Source organism: Diabrotica undecimpunctata, chromosome 3, assembly GCF_040954645.1.
Source record: "Diabrotica undecimpunctata isolate CICGRU chromosome 3, icDiaUnde3, whole genome shotgun sequence".
NCBI classification, from domain to species: domain Eukaryota; kingdom Metazoa; phylum Arthropoda; class Insecta; order Coleoptera; family Chrysomelidae; genus Diabrotica; species Diabrotica undecimpunctata.
In genome coordinates this window covers 174,544,684-174,565,868 of record NC_092805.1, presented here as the reverse complement: position 1 = coordinate 174,565,868, position 21,185 = coordinate 174,544,684, and the positions used below count along the sequence as shown (strand labels likewise).

Below are 21,185 nucleotides of genomic sequence, written 5' to 3'. Positions count from 1 at the left end.
GAGAAGCAAGAAATGTTCGCGTTGAACAGCAAATATTGGATGCTGTAATAAATGACCCCACAATAAGTACACGCAGGTTAGGATTAAGAACGAATATTTCCCATCAAAGTGTTTTAAGAGTTCTGCATGAAGAGCAATTACATCCTTACTATCGACAAGTGCAGGAATTGTTACCTGACGATATGCCACTTAGAGTTGATTTCTGTGAAGTATTGCAAAATAAATTTCAAACTGCACCAAATTTTTTAAGCAACATTCTGTTTACAGACGAGGCCACATTTACAAGACAAGGTATGTTCAATTCTAGAAATATGCACTTCTGGGCTGAAGAAAATCCAAGGGCTACAATGGAAACTCACTTCCAACACACGTTTAAGATAAACGTTTGGGCAGCTACTTTAGGAAATAGTTTCATAGGATACCACATCTTTCCCGGAAATTTAAATGATAACATGTATTACAATTTTCTAGACAATATTTTACATGATAGTTTGGAAAATATTCCATTACAAATACAAAGAACCATGCTTTTTATGCAGGATGGTGCTACACCACATTACACAAGAATTTATAGAAAGTGGTTACATGAACATTTCCCTGATAGGTGAATAGGCCGGGGTGCGGATGCACCGATTCATTGGCCTGCTCGTAGTTGTGATCTTAATCCAATGGACTTTACAGTATGGAGTTATTTGAAATCAAAAGTGTATAACACTCCAATTAATACAGTAAATGAGTTAAGAGACAAAATTGAACAAGTATTTACCGATTTACAAAACGATCCAGTAACATTAAATGGATTAATGCGTTCGCTAAATAAAAGAATTAGATTATGTATTCAACAAAATGGAGGACATTTTGAAAAGTTGTTGTGAAATATTATTTTCGCCATTAATTAAATGTTAAGTATTAATTAAGTTTTCCATTAATTTGTAATATTATTGCTAACACAAGTGTCAATTCCAAAGCATACTTGATGAATATTAAGAAATGTAACGATTACAATAAAATACATGTATACCTTCGAGTTTAAATAAATCGAAAACGGTGATGTCTATCAAAATATTACAATAGCACCTTTTTTGCGTAGAAAAGTCGAAGGAAACAATTTTTAAAATATTTTTTTAAAATATGTAAAAATTAAAAAACATGTGACGCAATAACCCCTACTTACCCTCCAGAACTATCCTGTATTAATATAGGATGTGGTAGGTGGTGACATGAAATTAATTATCCTAATGTCTTATAATCACTCCCAAAATATGAACTCCGTATTCAAAACCGTTTGGAAGATATTTGAAAAAATAAGAATTTCAATTCACCCCTTTAAAGGGTTGTATCTCCCTTAATATTCAGTTTTATAAAAAAGTGTACATAAAGAAGTACCCTTATTTTTGGACGTACTATGAGCTCTAGAAATTAATGTACATAATTCTGGACCACCTTGTATATCATTTTTTTGGTTATTGCGCCAGACAGAAAATACCCAAAATCAGGATGGATCAGACAAATAAGCCTTACGCTACGCTCAGAAGAATAAGTAAATCATTGCTTATTCATTAAATTCACTTAAAATGTAACATTGTCCACTTATATCAGCTTGTACTTTCGGTAAAAACCCTTAGCTTTAATGAAATTGAAATGTCCCTGCTGTAGAGTACTTTTTTCAGTTTGTTGAAAGAATTTCTTGCCTGTCCTATTCTTGCCTTAATCTCTTCTGTGTACTCATTATTTTCGTTAATTATTGTACTCAGATATTTATATTTTTCAACTTTTTTAATTTGCTCTCTATGTATTGCTGTTTTCTTGGCGCTGTTGGGCTTTTGTAATTAACATAAATTGTGTCTTTTTTGTGTTTAAAGACAGTCCGTTTTCTTCACTGACTTTTACCACTCTGTCAACCATTTGTTGTAAATCCTCAAGACATTCCGCTAATAAAATATTGTCGTCGGCAAACCGTATATTATTGATTGGTCGGCCATTTACTTTTATTGGACACAGCCTTGCCTGATGCCCCTCTCAATCTGTATTTCATTTGAAAAGACGTTGTTCTCTTTTACCACAGCGATCTGATTATAATAGATAGCGCTAATGATCCTGATGTCTCTCATATCTAAGTTTTTCTTTTCAAGTAATTCGATAAGACGGTTATGTCTGACCTTATCGAAGGCTTTATTGTTATCCAACAAACACATATATACCGGCTGATTAACATCCATGCACCTTTGCACAAGTACATTCACAGTGAACAGGGCTTCCCTCGTTCCCAGTGCATTTCTAAATCCAAATTGTGTGTCACTTATGACCTGCTCAAGTTTGTTGTGTATTCTCCGGTGTATAATTTTTTAAAATATTTTGAGCGTATTACTCATTAAACTTATTATCCGGTGGTCTTGGCATTCTTTTGCATTTGGTTTTTTTTGGTAGTGTTATGAATGTTGACATCAGCCAATCTCTGGAAATGATTCCTGTACTGTAATAAGTGGACCAATATTCCAATTTGCTGTTTTTTGATTAACCATATTATGTCTATAGGTATTTCGTCAGGACCTGTTGACCTGTTGTTCTTTATTTATCGCATCTTCTGATATGTCTGGGACGTTGTCGAACTTTTCCTGCTCTAGTACTATCTCAGTCCGTTCGTCCTGAAATAGCTCTTGAATATATTTCTGCCATCTTTTAAGCATTTCAGCAGTATCTTTGATTTTTTCTTAATATTAGTGCCTGTTATTTCCCTAATTTTTTTATGAAGGTTGAAGTTATCATGTTTCTCTACCAACTGTTCAATCTCTTCAATAAAAAAAATTACCTCTATGATAAAACTTCATACTAATCCCACTGAGTGCCAAATTCTGTCCTGCAAAAAATTATATTACAGCAATCAATTTTTCAATGATGGCGCTATCTCTTATTCTTTCGATTGTAAACATTTTGTTGTTCTGCGTCAATAGTACAATTTTTTTTCCAGGCTGATCTACAACTCGCAACTCGAAAATTTTGATTTTTTGCTATGATAGGCCTTGGATGCGGGTATATTGCGTAAATTAATAAAAATTATCAACTTAGAATGACACAAAAATAAGTAAAGCATTTTTGTAATACGGAAATAAAAAATTGTTTGTAAACACCATTCTATTTTTAAATTAAAAAAACGAAAGCTTCCTAAATAAAACCTTACGTATATAAAGTAAATCCTTGAAAAAATAAACAATTTAATTTTATATATACTTTTCGAAAACAGTGACTTTATCTTAAAAAACACGTCTTTAGTATAAATATGTTATAACAACAATTGGAATGTCACTCTGGCTATCATCTCCAAGCGAATACCATCAAAAATGAAATACATCTACATATACTTCATTTTCGCTTACCTCTACTTCTATGTTGATGCTGATCAGGTCCAATTAGGAGGTAAGAATAAATTTTTGAATAATATTATTGCCATTATTCTTTCAACAGATTTTCGGTTTTTCTTGAGTTCTCCTTATTTCTATCTTTTTTCAAATAAAAAGCTTTATAAACATTGAACACTTATTCTAAACCAGGGCCATCTTTTTTAGTCTCCAATGATTTTTCAAGGTATCTGTTTTTTTTCTTTACTGGACTGTTTTTTAAAATGATTATTTGTCTGTACGCTAACACTGATATCGTGTTTGTCGAATTGACTGTTTTCTACTTATTTATTTTCTTCTTACCACATTTTTAGTTGAACATACGTTTAATGTGTCATTTAGAAATCGAAATATCGAAACGTATTTCAACTAAAATTAATCAATTCTCATTAAAAATAGTAAATAACATAAAAAATTCTGCAAAAAAATAGCTTCATAACCAAATTTTAACATTGGGAACATTTTTATTAATTATAAATTTGGTATTTTAATATAAACCTAATAATTTTGACTTTCTTTGAGAATTTTCTATGAATTTCAGAGTAAAACAACATTACTACTAATCAAATTTGATTTTTTCGTATTATCTTCCATTCTGTAACTTGTGAATGTTATATATAATATTTAAGCTTGTATCTGAGTGTTATTTATATAAGAATTTACGTATATTTAAAAATTGTTCTTTTTGTTATTTTAGTTCTTACAACTACCTCAAAATGTGAATGCCTAGACAGCATAAACGCAATCCAGGCGGCATTGAACCAGAGCTGCGCCCAGGTGACAAGCATCAGAGCAACAATCAGAAGAATCAAGCTAGAAATCGACGAAATTGAAAGCGATCTCTGCATCAATGACGACAAAATCAACTCGATCAACGGCAACGTTACCGTATTGGAAGATCTCGTCAACAATAACCACGATCAAGTAAGCACCGAGAGTTTGATAATCAACGACATCGATATTAGAACTAAAGAAATCAACAGCGAACTAGAAGAAGTTGATTGTCTTATTACAGACAACGATGTTGAAATCCAAGAAATCAATAGTACTCTTGTTGATTTACAAACGTGTGCTTGTACTCCTAGAACAACACCAGCAGAACAATCAACCACTCCTTACTATTTCCATCATTAAAAAAATTGTTAAAATATCTTTCTGTGAATAAATTTTGTTTACTTACTTACATATATGTAATTTTATTTGATTTGAGGTGTAGCTATCTATGGTTCTAAACATGTTCAACTTGAGCCAGTTGATTTAAACAAATTTTGTGATTCGTTGAACGCTAAATTCTGTGGTATTGAAATTAAAAATAATCGTTTTCTAAAAATTGCACTTTATCGATCTTGTAATGGGGATGTTACTGTTTTCAAAGCTTATATGCTTTAATTGATTTCGCCTACAAAAATTATGAAAATATAATGATAGTTGGGGACGTAAATATGGAAGTAAACACAGGGGATTTTTGTGAAATACGAAATTTCTTAACCATTTACGGCTTAAAACATTTCATAAAAGCGCTTAAAAAAATGTGTTGACTGCTATCGTTTTAACAGTAAAATTATTAAGGCATCTCTAGATATAATTATTGAACAACTCACAATAATATTTAACAAATGTATTACCGAGGACTACTGGCCTGATGTATTGAAAATATCAAAAATAATTCCACTTTATAAAAAAGAAAATAAAAACGCTCCAGACAACTTCAGACCTATTACCATAGTACCAATAATAAGTAAAATTTTTCAAATCTTTAGCAGAATTAAAGATCATATAATAAATTATTTGGATACCAAATCAATTATATCTAGCTCTCAATTTGGTTTTAGAAAAAAAATACTCTCAACAACTAAAGCTTTATTAGAAGTAATAGAACATATTGTTCACGGTCTTGATGCAAGTGAATCTACAAATGGATTTATGTGTGACCTTACAGAAGCTTTTGGTTGTGTGCGAACGTTATTTTCAATGCAACCTAAGACCGGCGACAAACTTTGGAGGAGGATCTATTATGCTCTGGAGCGGAATATCTCTTAGGGCTCAAACCGAATTAGTACAGCTAGATGGAGGATCCTTAACTGCTGATAGGTACATTAGAGAAATTTTGGAGATGCATGTTGTTCCTTACGCCCCATTTATTGGTAATGACTTTGTTTTAATGCATCACAATGCACGCCCACACGTCGCAACAATCGTTACCGAGTAACTTCAAGAGGTAAATTTATAGTACGTTCAAGTTTTGAATTGTCCAACGCACAGCCTGGACTTAAATCCAATAGAACATGTTTGGGACTATCTTTACAGGAGGGTGAGATCTGATAATGTGACGCTAGCTAATCTTCAGGACCTGCAACGGTTGTTAACCGTAGAATGGGATAATATCGATCAAGCTTATCTAACAAGATTAATTGGAAGTATGCCACAACGTTGTCTAGATGTTATAAGAGCTAGAGAAGGCAATACGTCTTACTAAATTATCATTACTTTTGATTTTTATTTTTTTTTTAATGCTGTTTGTGCGCTTACTTCTAATTTATGAAATATATTAAATAAAACCTTTGTTTTTCGTACATTCTGCATTTTTCTTTTAATACTTGTTACGTACTTAAAAAACAAAAAAAAAAACAACAGTGAAAAATCCATGTTTTAAATTATTTTTAATACAAAATTTGCAGTTTCATAGATGATGCGATACTTTTTTGGCGGAGTGTAGTAAAGGAATAGAAATAGTTTAAGCAACGAAAAAATATAGAATAAGTATTATGGGATTAAGTGAAACTAAAATAAATCGAAAAGAAATAAAATTACTAGATAACGAATAATTATTTATACTACTAATTGAAAATACACCTTTTTTGGTTTTTTTATTTCATTCAAATACCCATCTAATTGATCTGGTTTTGCCAAGGTGTAAACATTTGAGAAATTTATTCTGTTAAAATTTGTGAAAACGTGATTTAAAACGAATCTTAATTTAATATTCGATTTGCACGGTGAAAGAATTACCGCTTACGTTGAAAAAGGGCATTCACAGTGGTTCGTGGCGGAAAGAATGGGTGTTTGTCAGAGTGATGTCTAACGTATATGGAATAGGTTCCTGGACACAGATTTGATACAAAATACAACTCTGGTAAACCCCGAGTTACTAATGAGCAACAGAATAGACACATCAAAATTTCTATTCAGAGATCTACTTCTATGTCTCTACCAGGCTCCCTGATAAAAAAAAGAGCATAAAAAAAGTATAAAACAAAATAAGAAGAGAATGGCAACTGTGTATAGCACAGTTGTTTGAAGGTGACAGATATAATATTACCAAATTCTACCAAAATTGTCATGGTGGCCCAAAAATGATAAAATTAAAGGTAGAATACGCTATAAAAAAGCATAAATTAGGAAAGTTTGTGGTCCAGATGATACACTAACTGAATTGCTGAAGCTGATATAGATGAGGATTACATAAAAGTAGTAGCAAAACTTTTTAATGCAATATACAACTTTGAATTGATTCCCACAGACTGGCGTACGTCCATCTTTGTCGCAATAATTTAAAAACTTACACAGAATATCAATTAATAAGCCATACTCTTAAGATTTTTCTAAGAATACTCCACAACAGAATTAGACGTAAATGTGAAGAAGATCTCGAAGATACCAATTTGGTTTTAGAAATTCTATGGCAACTAGGGAGGTAGTACTTTTTGCGCCAAATATCCTATAACAAAAAAGCCCTGATAAAATAAAATATGTCTTTGCATGCTTCGTGGACTTCGAAAAGGCATTCGATAAAGTACAGTACGTAAAATTAATGCGGATGGTAAAAAATATAGATATAAATGACAAATCTATTTGTGTCATTAAAAATCTGTACTGAAACCAAACTCCTAAAGGTTGCATTTTGTTGCATCGTTCAATGTTTACTCGGACCAGTTATTCAAACAAGCACTTGAGAGACAGCAATATAGAATAAAAATCAACGGGGAACTACTTACTATAATAAGATACGCTGACGATACAGTGATTCGATCAGAAAATATTAAAGGTCTCCTAATTCTGCTTGATCATGTTCACGAAGTAGTAGAGAAAATGGGCATTTAAATAAACTTAAGAAAAACAAATTTCATAGTTGGGAACCATTATAACGGACGAACTAAATTCAAACAGAAATAAAAAGCATAATAGCAATGATTAAAACTACTTTTATAAAAAAGATCTTTGTTTGCAATAACCATCGCAATTTAGAGCTAAGACAGAAAATGATTAAGTGCTATATTTGTTCTGTACTTTTGTATGGAGCAGAAGTGTGAACACTAAAATTATCAATTCATAGACAAATCAGAATTGAAATGCAAGCCATTGCATTTCTTTTCCGATTTATTGATTTATTGCATTTCTTCTAATAAAGGCAAATATCTATATATCTAAATAAGACAATTTTTTACACATAAGGAGCAGTAGAAGTAGTTATACAAAACCCGACAAATAGAAGGAATAAACAGCAACAAAATCGCGGAAAATGATAAAGTACAGGAGATCTGGTTAAAAATATAAATGAATAAACCGCGCAACGGAAACTCTCGGAAAAAGACGAAAGAAAAGAGAAAAAAGAAGTAAATAGGAATAAAAAGTTCCACAACAAAAGGTCATGTTTCTGTAAAGAAGTATAAGAAAAATACAACAAAAAGACAAAAGCATCTTTAAAATACATGAATAATAAGACATTACATTTATAGGTATAAAAACTATTAGAAAATTTGCAATATGACACGTAAGTTAGTTGGAATTCCCAAAAACAACCACTGGGAACACTTATCGAAAGATCTGGAACTTAACCTCTATGAAAAGAAAATGTGGAGATTAATAAGAGAACAGAGACATGGAATGAGAGAAATTATAGAAGTTAAAGACATAGAGATAAACATTTGGATAAAATATTCGAAACGACTGTACTCAGAGGACAAACCGACACCATCAGAAGCAAAAAGATGAGAAGGAACAAACCAGAACAAACACAGTGAAAGTGGAGGAAGCACAAAGAAAATTAAAGACAAGAATAGACAACCTGCAAGCATAGTGAAACAACAAACAAACGAACTGTTAAAATATTGCCAGATAATGATAACAGACAGATCAATTAGCCCAGGTCAACATGACAATATTGCAATACCACAAAGTATCCACAAATTGGAAAATTATTTATATTTGATTATACTGATTTTTAAAAACAGTGATAAAAGAACAGGAAAACTATAGAAAGAGAATATCACTTAAGGATAAACAACAAGCTTTCTGGAGATGAAGATCATGTACAGACGTTGTAATTGTTAGCAGAGAAATTACAGAAAAGTGACTAGAATATCTAGAATACAATCGATTGTCGTTTCTTTGATTGATTTAAAATTTTAATTTAATTTTTTTTATGAAGTGGAATGAATATTGATAGTAGCCAGTCTTATATATGTTGTTGAATAGCTTAGTAAGAACTGTGATTTGATGTGCTACAAATAGTTTTAAAATTTCACTATGAACCTCAGCAGGTCCAGGTGATTTCTCATCTTTAATACGCTTAATGATCATGATTACTTCTTTAATTATAATTTTTGGGCCGTAGGGTTTTTTAATTTCAGTCAGTGTTCTTGCTGTATCTTCGAATAATTATTGAATGTATTTTTTCCATCTTCTTAATTTGTTTTCAATTTTAGTCAAAATATTTCCTTCCATGTCTACAAGTACGTGTGTATTGCGTTGTTTTTTGGTGTTCTGTACCTCTTTAATATTTTTGTGCATGTAGAAATTGTGTTTTTGTATTATAGTGATAAAAAACTACCAGCTACATTTGAACAAAAATTCTGAATCATGAAAATATAGAGTAGTGAAAGAAAAAAATAAAACACTTAGAAGATATAATCTTGAATTATACACAGCAAACAAATAACTTGACATCATACCATTTATAGATATTGGAAGTTAAAGCTGGATAGGACATATCGAACGGATGTAGGAGAATAAAATACCAGAGAAAATACTAAAGAAGAAGATCAAAGAAAGAGTTAAAGTTAGTTATAGGTGACAAGTCAAATAAGATCTGAAAATTCTAAAACTTATCAACTGAAAAACAAAGCAAGGACAAATCAGAATGCTAAATAATCATAGAACAATCATAGAACAGCTAAGACCTACTAATAAAGCTAATCGAGGAACTAAAAGAAGAAATCGTAATGTTGCAACCCATCGATTCAACAATTACGAGATATAGATCTGACAATAAATTCAAAATTAATATACCAGGCAGTAAAGACTGGAAGGAAGGTGTATCCATACAAGCAGAAGATATCTGGTACACTGATATCTAAAAAAACAGCTGAGGGTGTAGGAGCTGGTAGATAGGGAATACTAGGCTGGTAGATAGGGAATCCAGAAGGAAATATGGCAATCAATCGCTGCATGGATCAAATAGAAAGGCAGAAGAAAACGCACCGTTCAGTTGGAATCTTCCCAGATAGCCAAGCAGCGGTTAAGTCATACAATTCTGTAAAGATCAATTCTAAACTAGTATGGGATTGTGTGGGGGTTCTAAATAAACTAGGAGACCTTAGTAAGTTTACGGTAGCCTATGTACCAGGATACGAGAGTCATAAGAACAATGAAAAAGCAGAGGAAATGACCAAACAAGGGTATTTAATGCCATTCATTGGACTGAATCCCTTCTACATGATCACAAAGGCAGTAACAAGGACATATACAAGAAAGTGGGTAGCACACAAATCTCTGGAATTGTAGAGAAATTCTCCAGGGCAAAGACAGGCAAAACAGTTTATTATATAACATATGGCAACATTTACAGCAGACCTAATAAATAAAGATAGGAAAACAGTCAAAGCTATAGTAGATCCGTTAACAAATCACTGTAAGCTAAAGAGGCAGTTGAAGCTGATGGAATTGATAGATGATGGTCTATGCAGATTCTTTTACCTAGAGGAAAAAATAACAGAGCATATTTTGTGTCAGTACGATAACCTGGCAAACAAGCGATTCTTTACATTAGGCGAAAAAATTCCACCGGCAAAGAGCTGCATGGAAAGTTCAAACTTGAAGCTATCAGACCTTTTACAAAGGGTCAGGCTAGAGAATGTAATCTAGGATTAGAGGACCACAATGGATCTAAAAAGGTCGCAGTGGAATACGCCAAATGCCACTTCATTAAATCTATCTATCTATCTAAGACCTACAAAGGGTTTTCGAGCTAATGATGATGATGAATTGTAGTTTTTTAACCAAAAGTTTGTGTTCTACAACACGATTTGCTTGAGATGTCACGTCCTATGTTACCTTCTACATAAACTATTACATTTCATGTTAAAATGTCACTTCGTAGATTGTCACACTTTAAAAATCTTTCAAGCTTTGAAAGCATAAAAAATGAGTGGAGTTGATCTTAATTTTTTTCGACGTTTTCCTATGATATAATAAGGGATGCCGCAACCAAATGGACCATTTTATTGTTATATATTTACTGATTGTAGGAAAGCATTACACCCAACGTTTACTTTTAGCGGTTTCTACTGAATTTACCAAGTTTGCCTCACATTTCAGATGAAATTAAAATTTAACGTTAAATTGACACGTTTATGTCACGCCACAAAGGCTTTTAAATCTAGACAGGCTCAAAACTGAGCAGCATGAACCTCAAACTCTTTTAACATTTTCCGTAAGTAAAAATAATTGACGACTTTACCAAATAGACCGTTTTCTTGTTTATTTAGTCACTATAATATATAGTATGTTAATTTCACTAGGTGTGAGAATAAATTGCGCTTTATGAATCTGTTACATAAATAATTATTCCTGTAAGTTTTGTTTACAAATTTACTAAAGAATTATATTCTTTTAACACTATAAAAAATATATACATACATTGAAACGTTTTTAGAACAATTGATTAAAAATATATGTATAAATATAGAACAGGGAAGCAGATTTTTAAATCCCATATTTGTTTATTCTAAAATTACAAAACAAATGTGTGTGTTTGTATTTATACAAAATAAAATTAAAGCAAATAAACTCAAATATGAATCAACAAAAGCTTGAGATTGTTATAAATATATTTTAACAACAATATTGCTGTATAAATAAGTACCCTGTCCTGGCAAAACCATCATTCCTGTTCAGAACAACTAAAGAACAGCGTCAGCAATGAAATACTTTTATTTGACTTACGTCTTGGTTACTTACTTCTACTATTCAAATGCCGAAGAATCACCAAGTCTAGCAGGTGAGTTTTGTTTGTCTTTGGAGTAAGTATATATAATTTTCCTCCATAAATATTTGTTTATCCCTTGAACTGACCAAATTTGTCAATCATGTATTCAATGCTGTCCTATGTTGTCCATCACCACACTCTTTTCGATTTTTATCACTTCTTTTGTTCCAGTCATATATCATATCAGTGTCTTTTCCATGAAATTTTTGAAAAACTAAATTAAAATACGGAAATTGAAATCGAAATGTTAAAATTAAAATTTTTCAAAAAACTTTGTAATTAATTTTTATTTGAGATAGTAAATAATAAAAAAATGACACAAAAGAATAGCGTCAAAGTCGAATTCTGTGGATTTATTGTTCATATTTTGTTGATTTCACATACAACATTCTTAATTTCGATTCTGCTTTTAAATTAGTCAGTTACTAAAGTATTTTGCCTACTGAAGTGACACAAATTGATCCTTTTGTCATCAATTTGCTTATTTTACACCTTCATTAAGACTCAAATATGATTTTGTTTTAGCTCTTGCACCAAAATGTGAATGCGGCGACATCATCGATAAGATCCTGTGCCAATTATCAGAGAACTCCAAAGAAATTCTCGCACTCCAAGTAAAACTAGTGTCAATTGGAAAAGAATCACAAGAACTTCAAAACAACGTAGCTGATAACTCAGCTGTAATTTGTGAAATCGACGACGACGTCACCGTTATTCAAAAACAACAGAACCAAACTGTGACTATTATAAATAACCATACAGAGATCATCAACAGCATTAAAGTTCAAGTAGAAGATATAATCAAGGACCAAGATGAGCTTGAATGCGATATCGACGCAAACAGCTGCTCACTCGCCGATATTAAGAAGATCTTATTGGGATTGCAACTTTGCCAGTGCTCATGTATTAGTTGTTCATAATGATGAAATTTGTAATTAAATTTTCTAACGACCATTTTTTTTTATTACAATGAACAGAAATTGATCAAAATGTTCCACCTTAATGTACTGCGTCTCTATAACATAATAAAAACAATCTACATGAAATTTCGAAGTTTTTTTAATATAAATAATTGTTTGGAGCTCACCCATGAAGTTGTTTTAAGAATATCCTTATGTAAGCTTAATATTTTTTTAAAAATAATAGATACAATATATTTTGTTTTCCTAAATAGTGGTTTAGGGAAAACGGTTTACAACATTACCGCTTGATCGGTATTTTTTGTTAACTTTCTGCTGTCGGAAGGTAAGAGTACATGGAGTTGTTGCAATTTTTAGCGATAATAAAATCTCTACACATAAGGGTACATTTTGTGCATTAGAAATTACAGTATTAAGACAGTTTTAAATTAAACAACTATCCTAGTAACAGTGTATAAAACTGTAAATTGGAAAGTTTTTCTAGACTACCTGAAAAGTTATTGGTGTTTAATCTGATAATTTTTAATAGAAACAATAATAATTGGAGATTTCAACATTTATTTCAAAAAAGCTTCTAGTGAAATAAATAATTTCCGTGATCAACTATATTTTATGACATTTTTAGATCGCTAAAAATGAGCTAATTCCAAAAAAGTATAATACTCGGGGTCTAATGGATATAATTTGAAAGATAGGAGCTTAGAAAATTAATTATTTATTATCAATTGAAAAAAAGTACCCTACTAGTGAAATATAATTATTTTTAGTAACGTTCAAAAACGTACAGTACTAAGTAGTACAAGAATTGTAGTAATTCGTGAATGTTCTGTATTATTGCTTAGAATTAATTTGAAGTAGAAATGAATTTGAATGTAAAGCAAAGAATTGGAATACTCATGATGATTGGGTAGAGAGACAAATCGCGAACTCAGATGAAAGTGTGTAAATTATTTAATGATAAATATTCAGAAATATCCATAACGCAGTCAACAGTAAGTAAGATTGAAAATAAATTTCGAGAAACTGGTATGGTTGAAAATGCACGTAAATCAGGTCGTCCCTCTGTAAATTATGATACAACATTAGATGTTCTACTTGCTTTTGAAGAAAATGCGCACACTTCTGTTCGTAAGGTTAGTCGTGTTTCGATATTTGCAAAACAACGGTACATAAAGTAATAAAACTTGAAAAATGGCACACCTTTAGATGCCCTAGATAAAAGAATACAATTTTGCGAAACAATGATGGATAACTGCCACCGAAACCCTCTCTTGGTTCAAAATATTATTTTTTTTAATAAGGCTACATTCACATTAAATGGCGAGGTCAACCGTCAGAATTGTAGATATTGGGCAAAACTGGATGCGGGAACATCATACACAATACCCTCAAAAGGTAAACGTGTGGGCTGGCATTGTAAAAAATAGAATCATCGGACCCTACTTTTTCAAATAGGGTCAATATACTTCAAAGGTAATTTAAATGGGCCAGCAGTTTTTACCTTCAGATTTTAATAAGGTATCTCGTACATACTATTACCCAGTAGAATTAATCCTGGAGGTTTTGATGAATGTTTATGGTTTCAACAGGATGGTGCGCCTCCGCATTATGCTGGTAGATGTTTGAAGGTACCTAAACAAAATTTTTCCGAACAAGTGGATTGGAAGACGTGGATATATTCAATGGCTGGCGAGGTCGCTAGACCTCAATCCTTTCGATTATTTTATGTGGGGTTATTTGAAAAAGGTTGTTTATGAAACGACACCTGCAAATATTGAAGACTTAAAAACAAGAATTCGTAAAGAAATAAACAATATTTCCCAAGAAACCATAAACAAGGTTCTATAAGAATTTGTACAACGTTTGGGTTACTTTCAAGTACAACAAGGGCTACAATTCGAACATTAAAGATAAAATCATGTATTAATTACTGAATTACTTTCAAGTTATTTATTTTAGTTTATTTATAATTTATTATTATTAGAAATAAACAAAAATTAATTTTCTCAGCGCATATTTTTCAAATTATATCCGCTAGACCCCCAGTCTTTTTTGAAGTGATGTGAAAATGTCCTAAAATACAGGGTATTACATTTAAAAAACAGCTGATGAAGTCATCACCTTAATGTGTATTACCTTGTATAATGAAATTTTATTGTAAAATGTAGAACATTAAACTTAAAAATTGACTTGTTTTAGATTTTTTTAAAATGTCTTTTCATTTAGGAAATATCGAATTTATTCCATACTTTACGGACATACTATATAGTGAATATAATAAATTTAAACAAACGCTACATATCAACAATATCATTAAAAAATACCTGGCTTTTTAGCATTTCTTTTCCAATTCAGAAAATAAATCTCGTGACAGTTGGGAATTGATAAATTATCACGAAAATACATTTTCGTTACAATTTAATTACTCAAACTTTACCATCTTTTAGGCTAACACCGTATGTTATTAAGACGTGTATGGACTTAGGAGGCTTTAAGAAATGCTGTACTAAATCGGTGCAGATAGGACACTAGAAAGAACGTGGGATTCCTCGTCTATTACAACTGATGCAACCGTAGGATTTCAACTCCTCATTGTTTTGTTAAAACCCAGGTCAACAATTAACATTTAACTGTGGATTCACATAATTATATCGAGAAATGGGTGTTGTTTTTGTATATAAACATGTATCAAATTTTTATTTTGACTGAAGACCGTATGTAAGGTGTATCGTACTTGGCGTGTATTGGATTCAGGGTAGATAGAGTACATCCGAATGCATTTCCCCTTGTGGGAAGTCTTGCCTCCGAATACAACCATAGTACCTTTCCTACCAATAAAGTCATGTCTTTTTAGACCGTTTAATCGTGCGTGCAGTCTACCATGTCCCTTTTGTTTTTTTATTAACTATTTTTATGAATCTTTTTTATAATTTTTGATATTGAATTCAAAACATTCTCAAAATTGTTTTTCCCTTCCCATAACTGTCATTATGTCTTGAAATCTGAATATACCTAATTTTGTGTACAATTCGGTCTATCTTTATTAAATCTATTACATATTAATACTCAATGCTTGGCTGTGGCATCTCCCCACTCCGCGCAGTTACCATCTGTAGCTTTCGAGATATTTTTTCGAGATCTGGCTTTGAACTATCCACGGCTCGTTAAGAATTGTTTAAAGGATGTGCTCTTGTAATTGCAGTTGATCCACTTCTCCAATCATAGATTAGCATCCCCGTCCACGTAGCCGTCCATTATTTTCCCATTCATCTTACCATATTCTTATTTTGTTTCCCATCTTTATTTTTTTTTCGGCTATTCTTGATTTTTTACCTGCAAGTGTATTGATGGTTCTCTCGCTATGACCTGTAAAGCTACCGTTTAGGCTATCCGGTATGCGCCGACGGCCTTTAATAAAGCTTTCTTTTATGTTTTGTCTGATACTAATTTATACATCTTTTTTTATTTTATTTATACGTCTATTTATATATATTTTTTCTGCATCATGATCCTCCTAATTAGTCATAATTTTTGCTAGTGCTGTACTTATTTGATCAGCTTTACTGGCGATATATTTGTCAAATATTCACTTACAATCAAGTATGACTCACAAATACGACACATGTTTCACTAAAAGTATTCTTCTTTGAGCGTGAAGGGGATAGTGATCTCTGTCTCTCGGTCCTTTACATATGATTGCATCTGTTTTTTGTGAAGCTAATATTAAATCTCTGTTTTTCAACCAAATTTTATCTCTTTTTCGTGCAATATTTATTGAGTTCATGATTAATTGTGTTCTTTAAATACTTTTAAGTCATCTGTGTATGCTACAGTCTGTATCTCTTCTCCTAGATCTTCTTTTAGTATATCGTTATATAGGATGTTCCACAACAGCGGTCTGAGAACCGAACCCTGTGGTACACCCGCCGATGTCTCATTAGATTGCTCTTTGCTATGTTTATTTTTCTATTTGCGAAGCATTCCTTTACTAGATTTTGAATTGTTGAATTGTGAATAGAATTGTGAAAGATTTATTACTGTGTTCCAGCTTTTAAAAGTATGTGAGTTTTGAGATAGCGAGCGAAAGGCAGAAACGAAAAAATGGGGATATCAATCTAAAGAGATGTTTTTGTAGATGCTTTTGACTTGATTGGTCTGGGATGCGAGGATGTGATTGAGTTGATTGAGGGTCTGAGTACAGCACAGGAGTTGGATTGTGTAAGGTCAATTGGGAGATATGAAAGGAAACAAAAATACTGGTGAAACGAGCGGCTAGAACATCTAAGGACAAATTGTATGAGAGTAAGAGGTTAAGAAGAGTACAAACAGGAGATTTGGAAGAGGGAATGAATAAATTGAAGCGAATGCAGAATAAGTACAGGAATGAAATAAGAAGATCTAACAGAGATAGGTGGGGTAACCTACTTCAGGATCTCGAAAGGAATATCTGCAGGCAGGGCTTCAAGATTGTGTGTAACGAATTGAAGGGGAAAAGACACCCTACCCCCTGCTTAAGGAGGAGAAAATCCTTAAAAACCCCGTTTAATACAGGAGCTTTTTTCCTTAGTTGGAGAATAGGCGTAAAAGGGTTACCGGTTTCGAAGAGGCGGAACCCCTTATTGAGTTAGAACTCATCAAGTATGTTGGACGGATAAAGATCCAAAAGGTACTTAGTATCGACGGAGTCATGCCCAAGATATTAGACTCACCGCACTAAGATCCCCATAGGTTTTCCTGAGATTGGTAAACAAACTGCTTGAACAACAGCAGTTTCCAACACGGTTGAAAGACGCTAAGGCTGTCCTTATCCCAAATGGTAGAGGGGAAGAGGAAGAGGTGCGCTTTCGACCAATTTGCCTTTTTAGTTCGGTAGCTAAATTGTACGAACAGCTTTTGAAAGGCCGCCTAGTGCGAGAGTTTGAAGAAATATATACGCTGAGCGACCGTTAATATAGTTTTAAGGCCAAAAGGTCCACCATAGAGGCAGTCCCAAAAGTGACCTCTCTGGTCATGCAAGATACACAAAGATGGGTAGCTCTCATCCTGATTGGCATCAAGAATGCCTTTAACACGGCATCATGGAAAAAAATCATGTTTAGGCTGAGAGAATTGGGCGTTAGTGAGTACCTGTCAACGTGGTTGACAGATACCTTACTTACAGGTCCATAAAGCAAAAATACATCAGCATCAGGTTGTCGCAGGGTATTCCGCAGGTTCCGGTATTAGATCATACCGTTTGGACTGTCCTGTACGATGGGGTATTAAGGCTGCAGATGCCAAAGGGAAGCGCTCTTGTAGCTTAGGTTGATGATGTCGTACTCGTTGCGAAGACGAGTCAGAAAACGAACATGGCTACTGCACCTAACACAGAACTGCGTTTTATTAGTAGGTAGATCGACAGAACGATCTATTGCTAGCACCTCAGAAAACTAAAATGGTAGTTCTCAGAGGGAGCCTGGACAAATAATCCTTTCTTTGCTTTATAGTGAAAGGGGTGTAGGTTGCATTGGTTAAATCGGTTAAGTATCTGGGAGTCTGGCTGTTAAAAGAACTGAGATTCGGAGTACACATCCAAAAGACGGTGGAGAAGGCGAACCAAAGTCTGGAGGCATTGGTGCGGCTGATGTAGAGCATTGGAGGCTCAGGTAGCACCAAAAGAAGGGTGTAAAATGGAGTTTTTCTGTCGGTGGTGACCTAGGCTTTCCCCGTGTGGTGTAGCGCAAAGTGCGCCAAGCTAATGAAGACTTTGCAAAAGCGAATAACCCTAGAGTATCTAGCGCTATAGAACGGCGTCAAATCAGGCTCTGTAGCTCTCTGCCTGCCAGAATTCAATGGATACCTTCTTAGGTTCTTACTGGAATCTGGCAATACGGCAAATAAAAACAAGCTTTCACAATTAAACGCATTCTTGGTATCTAGAAAGAAGGCCACCAACCACCCGCTTCTACATAGGGCTGCTATTCCCATTACTATTCCCACTGCGTCTACTACAGATTTCCCTTTCCTAAAGCCATATTGGCAATAATATATACTCCCTTTTTCTGTTACTTTTTTTTTCAAGTCAATTTTTGATTAGTATATCCAAGTTCTTGTCCAATGTATTTAGAACATATTCGTCTAAAAGCTTCTTGTTCATCGATTTCTTTTCCAGGTTCCGCATCTAGCACAATCACAAGAAAAAAGTCTCTGTACCTATTCCGGTGTGAACTTTTCTGTTAACTTATCCATCTATCTCTTAATGTTGTAGTAAAGCTTTATTCGAAGTTCGTACAATATTTTTAAAATTAAAAGTATGTTAATTTGTTAATTTTTCCCAAGGTATTTTTTTGATATTTAAAAGTTTGCCTTTCTATTGTCTTATTAGTTGTATGACCACCCTCTATTCTACCCTCTATTTTCAATATCATATAAAATGAAGTGCCAATACGTATAGAAACATTAACACCTACAAAAAAGTTCAACTCTTCCAAATACCGGAAAAACAACTCGTTTAAATCCTTTGCAAACTCACCTCAGTTATTTTTGTAAAACAAAATCAAACGCAAACAAATTTAAATAACAAAAATAAGAAAACTTAAAATACATAATACGGATTAAAAAAGGATTAAACCATATTCATAAATAGAATAACAAAAGAGCACGATATAAATAAGAACGCCTGGATATTCTTCTATCATATCGATTTAGTCCTTACCAAGAATAACATCTAAAATGAAATACATCTACTTTTTGTTCATTTATTTCTTGGTTGCCTTGGCAACGGCAGAAGAAACTTTAAGTTTAGAAGGTAAGTGAAAAAAAAAATGAGAAAATAGTTTGACGCCTTCATAACATCCTCATAAACGTTCTCAAATATTAATTTATTTGCGTCTGTGTTACTTGTTGAGTAAATATTTTTATTATGCCAATGTACCGCAACTAGAATTTTTGAAAAGCGTTTTTTGTTGGATCCAACTCTTCTTTTGTTTGTTTCATGATTCTTTGAAATATTAAGAGTTTGAAAGTTTTATTTTTAATTTGTACTGAAATCAATAGTTTTTTAATTTGTTTGCAATTTATTCATCTTTTATTGTGATGTTTTATATCTGTAGAGATTTTTCTCTGTGCAGTATTTTATTTTTAGACTTTGTAGTCATTTTTAGACATTAATCTTAAAAAATATCCATTTACATTTTTCTCTCAAAATGGTCTAAATGTTTTTGTTAAACAATAATGAAAAACTTAAAATAAGAAAGAAAGAAAATAATTAGTTTTATTTAAATTTTAGGAAGACTTCCAAAATGTGAATGTAGGGAAATAATCGATCAGATCCTGTGCAAGCTAACGGGCAACTCAGAAAAGGTCCTCACCGTTCAAACCAGACTAGCCAAAATAGTGAAAGAAACCAATGAAGTCCAAGAAGAAACACTAGAAAACTCAGCCAAAGTGAAGGAAATCGTTGCCACTACCAAGATTCTTCAACAACAAGTCAACGTTACTGTCACAGTTGTTAATTCCAATACCGCAGATATCAATCAAATTCAAGTACAAATCGACAATATACTTGAGGAAGATCAAGAATTAGAACAGACTTTAATTGGAAACAGTTGTAAATTGAACCAAATCAAGAGAATATTGATCGGTCTTGGAAACTGCCAGTGTAGACAACCTGATTCAGACGAAGGAACCACGTCAAATTATTAGAGTTTTTAAATATGATACATACACCTGTAACAATAAATGGACTTTTCCTTTATGCGACCTTTTCAATAAATATCAACCACATACAACACTTTTTCTATATTATCTCTAAAGTTTCTTTTTAAATAACATTTTAATCACTGTACGATAGAAACGCATTTTTGAAAAGCTTCTAGAAAAATCCAAAATATGCACAAATTACGATTTTTAAAAAACTAATTTCATATTTTTGTAGATATAAAATAAAATAAAAAAAAATTTGTAGGAATAAAATACCAGATTTAATAGATTTCTTCATAATTAAAAATATCTCATCCAATTACTTGGACATTTGTGAAGGATGGGATATGAACTCCGATCATTCACCCATAATTCTAACCATGAGTGATATGATTATTAGAAAAGAGAACAACCCAACCTTAACTAATAAGCTCACAGACTGGGAAAGTTTTAAAGTAACTCTTGAAGAAAAGATCATTTTAGCCGTGCCACTAAAGACAATTGAACAGATAGATCAAGAATTAGATTTATTTGTCAAAGATATTCAAGATTCAGCATGGGATTGCACTCCCATACTGAAAACAAAAGTTAAAGGGAATAACTACCCTAAAGAAATTCGTGAATTAATAAAAGAAAAAAAAAACTAAGAAGAAAATGGCAGCAAACGAGAGCCCCTCGAGACAAAACTAACCTAAACAATGCCAGCCAGCAACTTAAAAGAGAAATCTAGAAAATTAAGAATGAATCTATTAAATCTAATCTGGAAGAGTTAACAAACGACAGCAGCACAGAGTATTCGCTTTGGAAAGCTACAAAAAGAATTAAAAGGCCAATATTACATTCTCCTCCAATAAAACTGGAAGACGGTAGTTGGGCCAGAAATAATCAGCAGAAGGCAGAGAGATTTGCCACTCATCTAGAGAA

The 21,185-nt window shown here is 32.6% G+C and overlaps 3 protein-coding genes across 3 annotated transcripts; all 3 read left to right on the top strand.

Annotated features, from left to right (window-relative positions):
* The first annotated feature begins 3,317 nt into the window (after window positions 1-3,317).
* LOC140436318 (uncharacterized) lies at window positions 3,318-4,567 on the top strand. Its single transcript, XM_072525028.1, has 2 exons — window positions 3,318-3,414; window positions 4,093-4,567. The coding sequence occupies exons 1-2, from the start codon at window positions 3,339-3,341 to the stop codon at window positions 4,527-4,529; spliced, it is 513 nt and encodes a 170-aa protein (XP_072381129.1). The 5' UTR covers window positions 3,318-3,338; the 3' UTR covers window positions 4,530-4,567.
* Window positions 4,568-11,569: 7,002 nt separating this feature from the next.
* Window positions 11,570-12,670, top strand: LOC140436317 (uncharacterized). The gene is made up of 2 exons (XM_072525027.1): window positions 11,570-11,673; window positions 12,187-12,670. The coding sequence occupies exons 1-2, from the start codon at window positions 11,595-11,597 to the stop codon at window positions 12,579-12,581; spliced, it is 474 nt and encodes a 157-aa protein (XP_072381128.1). The 5' UTR covers window positions 11,570-11,594; the 3' UTR covers window positions 12,582-12,670.
* A 6,570-nt stretch (window positions 12,671-19,240) lies between these two features.
* On the top strand, window positions 19,241-20,316 carry LOC140436316 (uncharacterized). Its single transcript, XM_072525026.1, has 2 exons — window positions 19,241-19,368; window positions 19,849-20,316. Exons 1-2 carry the CDS (start codon window positions 19,293-19,295, stop codon window positions 20,262-20,264), a joined length of 492 nt encoding a protein of 163 aa, XP_072381127.1. The 5' UTR covers window positions 19,241-19,292; the 3' UTR covers window positions 20,265-20,316.
* Window positions 20,317-21,185: the final 869 nt, after the last annotated feature.